General features: G+C 45.2%; 1 protein-coding gene across 1 annotated transcript in view; it reads right to left on the bottom strand.

Annotated features, from left to right (window-relative positions):
* The window catches only part of LOC147683099 (zinc metalloproteinase-disintegrin-like VLAIP-B), a 4305256-nt gene that overhangs the window by 852156 nt on the left and 3439471 nt on the right, over nucleotides 1–13629 (bottom strand). Inside the window, exon 16 of the mRNA XM_086942498.1 lies at nucleotides 625–727. Within this exon, the coding sequence (XP_086798624.1) occupies nucleotides 625–727 (103 nt within the window). The remainder of the gene's footprint in view (nucleotides 1–624; nucleotides 728–13629) is intronic.

The following is a 13629-nucleotide window of genomic DNA, read 5'->3' as shown; positions in this document are numbered from 1 at the left end:
TCAAAACATATGTACACCCAGATCTCAATCCGGTCTATGGGTTATACTCCTGTTGCTGTGCTCTTCACTGCTGAGAGAGCAGTGGGGCTACGCTCTACCACATTAACGGAGGAGCCGCCGCTGCTGGGCGCTGAGTCATACAAGGCAATACACCAAACTAGCATGTGCCAGACTCATGTTAAGTTGTTTAGAGAATAAAGGATAGGATGTTCAGTGGACATGATGGGCAAAAGCCACAGAGAACAGTGGATCGAAATTACAAAGCATAGGTTTATGAGAAAGAGAAAAGTCCTAGGAAAAGGGGAACTTCAAATTGAAGGGACATAAAATCAAGGTTGCTGCAGGAGACTGTCAAGTTGGTGAGGCCGAAAGAAGATTGGCTTAGAGTGGAATCCACAAAAGGTGAGCCCAACTACACCACTGGTGAAATCTCCTTATGGTACATATAATGCCACATAAATATGAAACTACAGGCAAAATGACTTTTCGGCCGACAAACACAACAATACTTCAATGTCATTTTTTTTACCAGCCTTCATGTATTCTTTGACATTGCTTAGTCCATTATTTAAATCAGTAGACTTTTTAAGTGACAAAATTAACACTATAACACTGCATACTTACTCGCGTTTACAAGCAATGTAGCTGCCGTTTACATATGTGCAGAAGCCATAGTAAACATTTCTCAAGTTCACATCAAAACATGTATCTGGACCTTCCTGGGCTCCTGAGAGAAAATATAAGAAGAATAGATCAAAAAAACACATAACTGGGAATGACAATTTTCTTTGCTAATGTTTGCCGGTTACCCAGCGCTAAAGACTTTTCTGAGCAACTATGATGACTGCTCAAAACCAGCAGTGTTGGTTCTTTGAAAATGACTCTTTAACCCTTTATTGGTCCCACTCGTCCTTGTCCTCACTGAATGAGATGCACTGTCTACCACAGGAAGCACCTACTCAAGTATGAGGCTGAAGTTAGCTTCTTATTTAGGAACGTATTCAGCCAGCATCTTATTCGCAGGCTAAAGTCTGCTTCTTGTTGGGTCAGCATCGTATTCGCAGGATGAACTTAGCTTTTTCTTTTTGGCCGCCAATTTATTCACCCAGCATTTTATTTGCAGGCAACATTTTATATAAAATACAACCTTAAATTATTCTGCTGACTCCATTTTATAGGACTTTGCATTGCCATACCATGAATATGTTGTGTTTAAATTGTAACACATACCACTATTATGCCTAGTAGGATTTAGTCTGACACAAGCCAGCTGTCTACCAAAACATGGGAAAACCTTGCTTTACTAAAACTACATATTCATCTAAAAAGACGGAGCAACTCTGTGCCATTCCTGTATGTACGTTTTCTGAGCCAATCATAATTTGTGGTGCCATATTTGTTGCCCTGACCCCAAGGCTCCCTTAATACGTAATCATAATTTTCCTGTAGGATATTCACATTGGCTCACAAATATTTTAAATTCTGACTGTGTCAAGCAATGTTTCCACCAGGGACCACTGTGCCACCCTCAAGCCAATGCATTCCTATGCAGTTAAATGCTAATAAGTAATCATTCTTTATCCTATTAAGACCAATACGACTCACCAATTTTCATATTGATCCTAATAAAAAGGTCACCCCTCTACACTACCTGTATGTAAACTGCCTGAGCAAAGCAAACGTTATCAAACCAGGTGGCATCAAACTAGTTGTCCTCACTTAGATGCATTGCTACAGAGTTAGATTTAAATAATTAATTGTTTATTAAAAGCTAAGAATAATTTGTCACATCAGGTGGCACCAAACTAGTTGCCCTCACCTGAATGGATTCCCTTGGAGTTTATCTGAATAAGTAATTGTGATTCTTTTATAGGAAAAACACATTGGCTTACAAATATATATTTTGTTTTTCAAAATAACCGTATCCCCCTACATGGTCCATAAGGATTTAGCATGAGCCAGGCAACCAGGGCCGGACTGGGAACCAGAACCGGCCCTGGCACAGTGCTCGGCGGCCCGCCGCGCTCTGTGACAGGGCCGGTTCTCGGCCGTTTTTGTTACACGGCCGTTTTTGCAGCATAACGGCCCTGTAACAAAAACGGCCCCAGGGGCCCAAAACCGGCCCCCAACCATGCGGCCCACCTGGGGATTGCCCGGTGCCCTCAACGGCCAGTCCGGGCCTGCAGGCAACATTTCCATCAAAACATGGCCCACTGAGCCACACATCAGCCAATGCATTCCTATTGCGCTAAAGGATAATAAGAAACAATCCATTCTCCCATGAAGATCATCTTGGCTCACCTATTTTCTGATTGATTCTAATAGAGAACACCCCTCTTCACTACGTATGTGTAAATTGCCTGATCCGATCAAAATTTGTCACAGGTAGCACAAAAGTGACTGACCTGACGTCAATGTGTTCCTATGGATTTACATTGGAATAAGAATCCCAGCTCTCTTATTGGAAAAACTTACCAGCTCACCAATATGCATGATGCTTTTCAAAAACACCAACTCCTGCTACAAGGTTCATAAGGATTGAGCCTGTGCCAATTAACATTTCCACCAAATCATGGGCCTACTGTGCCACCCCAGCTAATGCATTCCTATGGATCTATAGGTAAATAAGAAATCATTCTTTCTCCCATCAAGATCAACTTGGTGTTAGAAATGGTGGTCTCTAGCTGGCAGTGGCTTGCTCCCTGTCCAAGTAGGAACCCTATCTTCTAGTCAGTATAAGGGAGTTACCAGGGCCGGCTCTAGGCTCATGGTGGCCCTGTGCAGGGAGTGTAGGTGGGGGCCCCCAAATGCATTATTCCTTTCCTTTTTCATTTTAGAAGGTTCACAGAATATCTATGTATTTTAGTACTCTGCTCACATTGCCGGCACAAGAGGTTGCAACTTGCAGCTGGAGCTGTTTGGCACAAACCCGACACCCACTTTTTTCAGGCAGGCTCTGTCCTGCCACTGCAAAATGTATATTCACCACGAGGCAGCTAACGAGAGCCATCACAAGTTGGCCCCAAGTGCTGCAGGAGCCACCAAAGTTCCTCGGAGTGTCTGGCTATGATACTAGTCTATCTGCCGACTTCTTTACCATAAGTATACCAATTTAGAACGGCAAATGTTCTAAAAGATACAATATACGGCTTTCCGTTCAGCAGGCGGTGGAAGGAAAACGGAATAATGGCTGCCGTAATTACTGAGGTGTAATCATGCGAAGAGCAACGAGGCCTAGTCGTGGTTTTTTTAAAAATTAATCTCTACTTGACAAGGAAGGCCAATAATTAAGACCGCTTTTTTATGATTTCGGTTTGGAATTCTGAGCAGTTTGGTTTAGGATGTGCACCCTTTGTTTGCCGTGGTTGGGGCCTGTGTGGGGCTTTAGTCAGTGACGCATTCTGTGACTAGCATGTGTAACAACGCGTAGCCATTACTACGCATGCCAATACATTGCATGCGCTTTTACAACGTGTGTAATGTAATGGCAATCCACATCGTTGTGAGGAAACTGAGGCCGTGCACCGTGCACCGCCCCTCAGACGACGATGCAACCAGGAGAGAGGAACCTCAAGAAGAGCGAGGTAAGAGGGATTGGGCTTGGGTGGGGGTTACTTTTTTAGGGTTTAGGGTAGTGTCAAAGTATTGTTGCAATGTTTGTGTAGTGTAGGGTAGTGTTTTAGGTTTTAGGGTAGTGTCGGGGGGTCGTGCAGGGTAATGTTACAGTGTAGGGACCAGACTGGGGGAAGGCAGAAGGTCGTGCTGGGGGTAGTGTTTTATGATTTAGGGTAGTGTTGTGGTGTTTCTGTGGGGTAGGGTAGTGTTTTAGGGTTTAGGGTAGTATCTGCGGGTTGTGCAGGGTCGTGTTACAGTGTAGGGACAGGCCTGGGGGAGGGTCATGCTGGGGTAGTGTATTAGGGTTTTGGGTAGTGTTGTGGTGTTTCTGTGGTGTAGGGTAGTGTTTTCGGGTTTAGGGTAGTGTCAGTGAGTGGTGCAGAGTAGTGTTACAGTGTAGGGACCGACCTGGGAGTGGGGGAGTGTCGTGCTGAGGGTAGTGTATTAGGGTTTAGGGTAGTGTTATGGTGTTTGCGTAGTTTTTTAGGATTTTGGGTAGTCTTGGTGGGCCATGCAGGGTAGTGTTTGAGTGTAGGGACTGGACTGGGGGTCAGGGGAAGGTCGTGCAGGGGGGTAGTGTTTTAGGGTTTAGGGTAGTTTTGTGGTGTTTGGTAGTGTAGGGTAAAAAAAAATGTAAATTGATACTTGTATAGCGCACTACTCACCCGCAAGGGTCTCAAGGCCCTTGTACGAATACCGCTGTGGAACCCATCCTGGCTTTCCCTGTGAGGCGTCCACTCCTGGGCACCCCCAAGGTGGAGGCCAGGCATCCTTAGCATTGTGGGGGCTGTTGTGGAGATTAAGCAAGCTATTGCCCAGAGTTGCAGAGTGGGACTCCATGATTGGAATAGGCACCGAGGCGAGAATTATCAGGTCCGTGGAATTTTGAGCCCAAGACCCGCCGAGGCGGGGAATTGAACCCTGGTCCCAGGCTGGACCTCTGCATCAGGGTCTGCCGCTCTAATCATTGAGCCACACTTCCTAGGATTTAGGGTAGTGTCGGGGTCGTGCAGGGTAGTGTTTGAGTGTTGGGTCCGGACTGGGGGAAGGGGGAGGGTCATGTTGGGGGTAGTGTTTTAGGGTTTAGGGTAGCGTTGTGGTGTTTGTGCAGTGTAGGGTAGTGTTTTAGGGTTTAGGGTAGTGCCAGGGGGTCGTGCAGGGTAATGTTAGGGCTGTGGGTCGGGGAGTATGGTGCAGGGACACTAAATTAGGGTTCATGGTAGGGCAGTGTAGTGTCACTTATCGTTCATATTTTTACCACGAGTATACCTTTACCACGTATGCCTTTGCATGGTAAAGGAATATGTGTGGTAAAAGTATGTGATGTACTGGCATGTCGGTGTAATGACAACACCTGCATTGTAATTGCACACGTTGTATTACTTTGCGTTGTAATGAGTCATAACTGAGGCACCTGACCTGCCCTAATGTAGGCAGTGACGTAGAAGGCAGAGCGGATCATTCACTGGTCCGACTCATGAGTCTGACCAGTGATCTGCCCCCCCTCCCTGAGTTTGCCCGCCTGCCTCCGGCAGATTCACTTCACACGCAACTGGTAACTTAAGGTGAGTAAAAAAAGCGTCGCCTTTACAGAAGGTCTGTCAGAGCAAAAGAATTGCAGGCATTGAACGTGTGTTTGCTATTTGCACGAAGCGGTAATCCTGCTATAAATGAACCAACCTTCTTTACACAAGGGCCCTTTTAAAGGTTAAAATCGAAATATACATGTTAAAAATGGGATATTAGTCTTACTGACCCTTTAAAACGATTTCCTACTTTTTGGAGTTATTGCTTGCAAATGTAGTTGTTGTTTACACGAAAAACTTCCCTTTCGCACAAGCAAGGTATGTGTGCTAACTTTACTGATTTAAACGCAGATTCGTAATTTAAAGCTGCAATTTCAGTACCATCAAGATTATCTGGGTTTGTAACTCAATTAACTGGCACGTGGTATTACAGCGAGAAATCCAACCAACTGTAAATGAGGCTAAAAGCCCAAATATTTGTGTCAGGGAGCTAGTTCCCCAGCACACCAGGTGGTGTTTTGGGTGACAGATTTGGGATGGATGTACAGGGCCAGGGTACTCGAGTAAACGTGTACAAGGCAAAATAGGGGTGTTAAATGCAGGACGGGTAACATGCAAATTTAATGGTGCACCCGAGGTGAAACAGAGCCTCACAATCAGTCTAACATCAGTGTGAGTGGCACTTTAGGGAGGGCTCATATTTTGGGCGTCCTGGTCTTTTACACACAGCCGCGTGAGTCTTCTGTCTGACCAGTCTGTTTTCAGAACCAGCCTGCACAGCTTTGTGACAGCAACTCTGCGACTGCTCTGGGGTGGGCGTGCATGTGCAGGGTACAAGGGGTAAGCTGTACAGCTGTAGCTAGCTCTCTAGGTAAATTCACCTCCTGCAGAGATCTGTGTCTAGCCTGTAGGTCACAGGTTTCCTCCCAGCAGGATCGCTTAACCATTCATCCAGGGTTGAAAAGATGATTGACATTGCATTTGTGTACTAGGCACATCCATTATTGAAGTGCCTTGATATTTGGGCGATAAAGCGCACTAGGAGTATTGGTTTACTGGAACAGAAGAGTCGATTGGAATAGAAAAATGTTCTTGTCAGCAGCATGCCTATAACAACAAATTGCTGCTTTTAACGCCTTATCCGCGCTGCAAATTCTCCTGCAGTACAGGAGAATTAAATTGTGGATGGGGCTGCGTCGGCCGACGGACGTGCGCAGCACCAGTGAGGTAGTGCTTGCATCGGCCGTTGTCCAACGCAAGCACGGAACTGGTTAATAAAAACACAAGCTTTCACTTTAAGTATGTTCATAAAGCAATCATGCTGTGGCAGCGCTTGTTAAAAAAAATTCAGAACAAATCGGAACTAAAATATATCGCACCAGATTGATCACAATAATTTTTCAGGTTATAATGATACATCAATGTTCACTTTATTACTCTATGGACATAAATGCTCTAAGTGTCCTATTTGATGTTTGTTGCACTTGAAAATAATGTGAACCGAAAATTCACTACCGCAAAATAATGACCACTACCACGCCCGCATATTATCAGTGGGTTTGAGGAGAACTTTGTGTTTCTTGAAACTGATAGGCCTGAGTGAGAATTTTCTGAGGTAACGAAAATTATTGTGATAAATGTGGCTCGGGTTTAGGTAGACGGGAGGGTAAATGCTGTCCATTGTTTTTAATGTATTTACTGAATACATGCGGTAATATAGCTCAGAAGGGCAACCATCAGTTACTGAAATATTTGTGTAATTCTTCAGTCACAAGTTTTTGCCTGACAGGCAGGACGCAGCCTCATTTCCTCTGAGATTGATAAAATGAGTACCATTGTGCGGAGTAACCATAAACTAGGAATAATCCATGATGTAGTACATGTAAATGACATATGGAAATTGCATATAAGACTTGAATATATATAAGGGTGTTAGACCTGGCATCTTGCTGGGTTAGTGTCTCTGCACACTTTCCCACTGTTGTTCAGTGTTAAAGTGCGAGTGCTCTTCTATAAATTATTATATGAATTGGTGTTTCCATGATTGGAATAATTGATTTACTAAGGAAGACCCTAGTAAAGTGCACTGAGGGTGTGAGGTCTTGTAAATCAAATGCTGCTGGTGGGCCAGCAGCACTTATTGTGCCACCCACTTGAGTAGCCTATTTAAACATGTGTCAAACCTTTGCACAATTGTTTGAGGTTAAGTGTGTTTTTAAATGTCTTTATATAATTTTATATTAAGAATAAATCAGTTATATTGAAATTCATGTTTCGTGCTCAAGACATTTAATTTTTTTGGGTGTTCACTATAGGAATGTCTGTGATTCATGACTGTTTTGACTCGGCATCCTGGTGCACCATAGGTCATCATTTGCTATGTTTTGAAAGTTAATCAAATTAAATATATAATTAAAAATGTGTTGAAAAATGAATTTTTTTGGCCTGTCTCCAAAATGTTCTAGGGGGCGACAACTCCCCAAACTCACCCTAGTAGTGGTCGCTCACTGCACTTGCTCACTACACACCGTATGGGGGCTGGTCTCACTTATACTTTGTGTTCTCTGATTCACTACATTTGTGTCTATTTTTGGTGCTCTCTGTAAGAATGTCTATGGGTACATATGACTGGGCAACCTGGTGCTCTTTAAAGTCATCATCTACTATTTACTGTGCTTTGAAAGTAAATACAATTAAATGTGTAATGAAAATGTGCTGTAAAATGCACCATTTTGGTCTGTCTATTTCTAAAATTTTAGTGGAGGAAGAACCCCCAAACCCTCCTAGTAGTGGTCGGGCTCGTTTGCTCCAGCCCTGACCGAGACCACTGCGCGACATAGGAAGAGTTAAGATATTATATGCAATTCTGGGTTGACGGCCAGCCCAAATTAGAGTGATCACAAGGGAGTGGAGTTAACAAAAAAAGTGAGGGGTGAGGGGGATGGGGATATTGAGGAATAAATATAAGAACTTCGGGACCACCACCATCTTGACAATGGCTATGCGATTGGCTAAAGAGAGCGACAAACGACTCCAGAGGGAGATTTTAGATTCCAATCAGTCCACCGCACGTCCAAAGTTGGCTCTCCATAGTTCATCAACATCCCTACTCAACCTAATCCCAAGGTACCTAGTGAACTTAGTAGCCCATACAAAAGGAAAAGCCAGATCAAAGGGCAATGTGGCATCGGTGAGAGGAAACAGCACAAACTTGTTCCAGTTCACCAGGATGCCAGAGTATCCACCAAAGCATATCACCTCATGGACTAGAGGACTAAGGTTCTCCTGAGGGTGACGGACATATCAAGAAACATCATCGGTATACATCGAAACAAGCAAAGCTCAAAACGCGCAGCCGATGCCCTTCTGGGTGTGATGTTGGCGCAGTCGAGCCGCAAGAGGCTTCATTGCGATGGCAAAAGGCATTGGCGACAAGGGGCTGCTCTGCCGTGTGCCACGCACAATGGGAATAGGATCGGATATATGGCCGTTGAGTCGAAGACGGGTGGTGGGAAGAGTAAAAGGAGCAGAACTTTACGTATAAAAACCGGACTGAAACCAAAGCGGGGAAGAAGATAAAGAAAGAAGGGCCATTCGAAAGTATCAACGGCTTTCGTGGAGTCTAGCAGGGCCACCACTGCCGGAAGTGCTGAATTTATTTGATGAAGAACAGAAAAAATGGTCCGAAGATTATGGGAAGTGGCACAACCAGGGATGAAACTGGACTGATCCGGGCGAGCGATGAGCGGCATGAGGGGGAGAAGGCGCGAAGCGATCAATCTTTTTGTGTGACTGTCTATAGTGAGTGCAAAAACAGACCCCTGCCAGTCTAAACCAGACATTGATTCCACAGGCAGGCAGAGGTACAGGATGGTTAAAGAAGAAAATGCCCACTTTCCAAATGTTTACCACCTACACCAGGGGTTGGGCCCTTATCTGTCAGCAAGGTTGCACCACTAAGAATTCTAAAACCACACCAAATTGCCAGTACTGAATTCTCTTTTATAAACACTTAGTTGTCTCCATTACCACTATAATCAATAACAGTGATCACCATTTATTTTTTAATCAAAACTCCTTTTCATTTATATGAAAAAATCATCATACACCTAAGAACATTTAACACATATCTGGATATTTGCATTTCATTATAGCTCCTAACGACATCAACATTACACTAAACCATTGGACACAAAAAAATGTATACAAACAATACACAAAACACAATACACAAAACAAATATATCAGTTCTGAATTTTTGGATTACCCAACCAGGAGACGATTAATTATTTACACAATCTAAAAAATTGTTTTTCCTTAATGAAAGCAACTTAACAATCATGCACTGACAAAACCAGGGGTGTTGATGACTTATTGTTTACAATATATTCCACCCTGATTTTCAGTGCCAATTTATTGACGCTTCTTGATTGCACAAGAAATCTACGCATTTTAAACTGTTGACTTAAGTTTGGATTCTCCTCAGGACTCAGAACTTGTATATACCGGGTGCCTGGTTTCATATAAATGAAACATTGTTTTGATTAAAAAATAAATGGAGATCACTGCTTTTGATTATAGTTGTCATGAAGACAACTATGTGTTTATAGAAGACTAGTCAGTACTGACAATTCACTTTCTAAAAGTGTCATTTTCAACCACACAATTTAAAATGCATGTTTTTAAATACTGAGCACAGAGACCCAAACTCTAAATCTCTAGCTGTTCCCAATTTGAAAGTTACACTCATAAAATATTACAAGGTGCTCCGATGATAGCCTATGGGAGAGCTGGTCCTTGCAATAGTGAAAAACTAAATTGGCAGTATTTCACTATCAGTGTAAAACACACCAGTACATGTACTGCCGTTCACATATACTGTACCCTCTCATGGGGGTATTGTGGGCCTGCCACAGGGGTGCCCTACTTGTAGTAAAAGGGAGGTTAGGAACTGGCAAGTGGGTGCACTTGCCAAGTCAAATTGGCAGTTTAAAACTGCAATCACAGACACTGCAATGGCAGGCCTTAGACAAGTTTACAGGGCTACGCATGTGGGTGGAACAGCCAGGGCTGCAGGCCCACTAGCAGCATTTAATTTACAGTCCTGGGCACACATAGAGCACTTTAATAGGGATTTACCAGTAAATTAAATATGCCAATCATGGAGAATTACAATTTACACAGAGACCATATGACTTTAGCACTGATCAGCAGTAGTAAAGAGCCTGGAGTCCTAAAAACAATAAAACCAAGGTCAGAAAAATAGGAGGCAGAAGGCAAAATGTCAGGGGATAAACCTGCAAAAAGGACCAGGTCCAACACTTGGGTCACCACTTTTCATCTTGATCCTTCCAAGAGAGCACTCCTCTACACTACCTGTCTGTAAATTGTCTGAGCAAAGGAAAATATGTCACAACAGATGGTATCAAATTAGTTGTTGCCCTCAAGTCAATTCATTCCTATGGAATTACATCCAAATAAGTAATTTCAGTTCTCTTATAGAAAAAACACTTTGGTTCACAAATGTATGATGTTTTTCAAACATGCCACTTCCCCCTTAAAGGTCCATAATGATTGAGCATTAGCCAAGCAACGTTTCCGCCAAAGCTTGGGCCCACTATGCCACCCACCAACTAATGCATTCCTTAGGCGTTATAGGCAAATAAGTAACTATCCTTTCTCCCATAAAGATCAACTTGGCTCACTAATTTTCACATTGACACTATAATAGAGCACCTCTCTCTACTACCTGTATGTCTATTGCCTGAGCTGAGTAAAATTCGTCACAGCAGGTGACACCATACTGTTGCCCTCACCTTAATGCATTCCTATGGAGTGACATCCAAATAGGTATTTGTAGTTATCTCCTGGGAAAATTAGGTAATTGTAGTTCACTCATAGGAAAAACACATGGGCTTACAAATATGCTTGATGTTCTTCAAACACACCACATCCCTCTACAAGCTCTAGAGGGATTTAGCCTGAGCCAAGGAATGCTTCCACCTGTACCTACTGTGCCATCCTCAAGCAAATACATTCCTCAGGAGTTATAGAAGAATAAATAAACTTCCTTTCTCCGGTCAAGGTCAATTTAGCCCACCAATTTTCATCTTGATCCTAACAAAAAAGCACCCCTGTACACTATCTACATGTAAATTGCATGAGCCGAGGAACATTTTTCCCAACAGGTGGCACCCAAGTGGTTGCCCTCACCTCATTCCTATGAAGTTGCATATGAATAAGTAATTGCAGTTCTTTTATAGTAAATATAGCTTTGACTCACAAATATGTAGGGTATTTTTCAGTTTACCACATCTCTTGGAAAGTCCATAAGGAATGAGCCTGATTCAAGCAATGTTTCTTCCAAAACAGGGTCCCACTGTGCCAACCACTAGCCAATGCATTCCTACACCAATATAGGTGAATAAGCAACCTTCCTTTCTCCCATGAAGATGACAGCATCATCCTATGGTGGGGTACCATCAGTCCTTGCAATGAATTGTACACCTAGGAGGGCGGAGCTTGCCAGCACCGATGGCGGACGCCTGATCTAGGAGCTCCGCGCTATCGCCGCAAAAATCCTGCAGTAATCCTTCCAATAAGACCAACAAGGAGGCTGGGGGCCTCAGGAGATCTTCCGGAACCCTCTGACACTTGATGCGAGTTCCAGCGGCGACTTTACTCCGCCTGAAACTGCTGGGAATGGGAATTTGGGAGCTGACGTACTAGGCCTCTACTCCCCGGCCTGGATTTCAACGGAGGCCGGCGTACGTGACCCTGCGTGCGGCCGATTAGTGGCGTGGACAATCGGTGAAACTGCGGAGAGTTGCGCGAGCCTGGGACCCCGGGTGGAGACGCCGGAGGGGACGGAGCTTGTCCTACACCTGGGGTGACGGTCTACGCCAGCGGCCTCTGTCCCATATCGCTGTGCCACACGGTGTCCTACAGAGGTGGCTGGGGCTCGGTGACATTGCCTGCGCAGCGTTGGGACAGCAGATCACAGAGGGAGTCCGTGGGAGTGTGCGGGGGCCCCGGATGGGGTCGAATTTGTCCCGTACCCCAGGTATTGCTTCTCACACACGGGGAACCCACCCCACGAGAGCACGCATTTCGTGTGGAGCTGGCAATCCAAGAGGCATTAAGCGTTAAAGCCCAGCGGCCCCCTCCCGTGCTGTTGCACTACAAGGAGCTCTACGGCGGTGGCTGAACTACTTGACATTGCCCGGGTGGCCCTGGGGACAGACGTTACCTGCGCCCGCAATTTGGTGCTGTGACGTGGGACCCTAGGTGTTTGTGAGACTTCTGCTGCAAGGGGGGCTTGCGAGAGGACGACGCAGCGGAGCTGGGTGAAAGGTCCGGACTGTACCCCCGACTACAGAAGGCCTGGGTTACACCATAGTAACGCTCTAGAGGCACGGCAATGCAGACTCGTTCTACATGTCACCTGGACTGTGAGGGGCCCCAACGGTCCCCTGAAAGTGATGATTCCAACTTCGGGGCCTGGTTGTACTTTGCAGCCTCGAACGGGCTACGACTCCGGATAGCGGAGGAGACCAATTGGTGGACGAAGTGCTGTGTGGATAGCCGTCCAACGGGTCGAGGACACGACATTGCGTTGGCACTATCGGGAGTACTTCGGGGCCACATTGGCAGCATGGGTAAAGGGGACAAAACCCAGACTAAATTACCCTTCGAACAACGCCGCACAATGGCCCAAGACAATCGGGACATGGAAACTGCGTCACAAAGCAAAAGTGCAGAAGGCTCGATCTATACAGACATTAAGGACCTGCTGGTCACGATGGAAAAGAGCCTCCAGGACAGTATGTCATCCCTGGGCACTAAAATTGATGCGCTCTTCTACCGCATGGGCAGGATGTTGGAAAGAGTGGATAAACATGCCGAACGCCTGGATATGGCGGAGAGGCGCATCACAGAGGTAGAAGAAGCGAAAACGGAACAGGACAAATTTCGCAAACAACATGATAGACTCTTGCAGGTAATCCAGGATAAATCAGAGGATTTGGAGGCCCGCTCTCGAAGATCGAACATACGTATTACGGGTGTGCCGGAGACTATCCAGACCGGGAAGATGGAGTTATTTGTAGAGAAGCTATTGACTGCGCTGTTGGGAGCAGACGTTTTTTCGCCAATGTTCATTGTCGAGAGGGCGCACCGGACGCTGGGCCCGCGCCCCGAAACCGGGTGCTCCCCCGAGACAGATCATAGCTAAACTATTGAACTACAGGGACAAGGACACCGCCCTCCGGATTGCTCGGGAAAAAAAGACGCTGCAGTATGAAGGTTCTGAAGTTTCACTGTATCCAGACTTCACTGCGAAGGTTCAGGAGGAACGCAGGCACTATGCTCCCTATAAGAAACAGCTCAGTGAGCTCGGACTGGACTACGCCATGCTATATCCGGCGAAATTGAGGACAAATCGGCAGGGTCACTCACACATTTTCCCAGACCCCAGGGATCTCCAAAA

Source organism: Lissotriton vulgaris, chromosome 11, assembly GCF_964263255.1.
Source record: "Lissotriton vulgaris chromosome 11, aLisVul1.2, whole genome shotgun sequence".
NCBI lineage: Eukaryota > Metazoa > Chordata > Amphibia > Caudata > Salamandridae > Lissotriton > Lissotriton vulgaris.
Note: the sequence above shows the minus strand (reverse complement) of the source record. Positions and strands in the feature narration are given on the sequence as shown.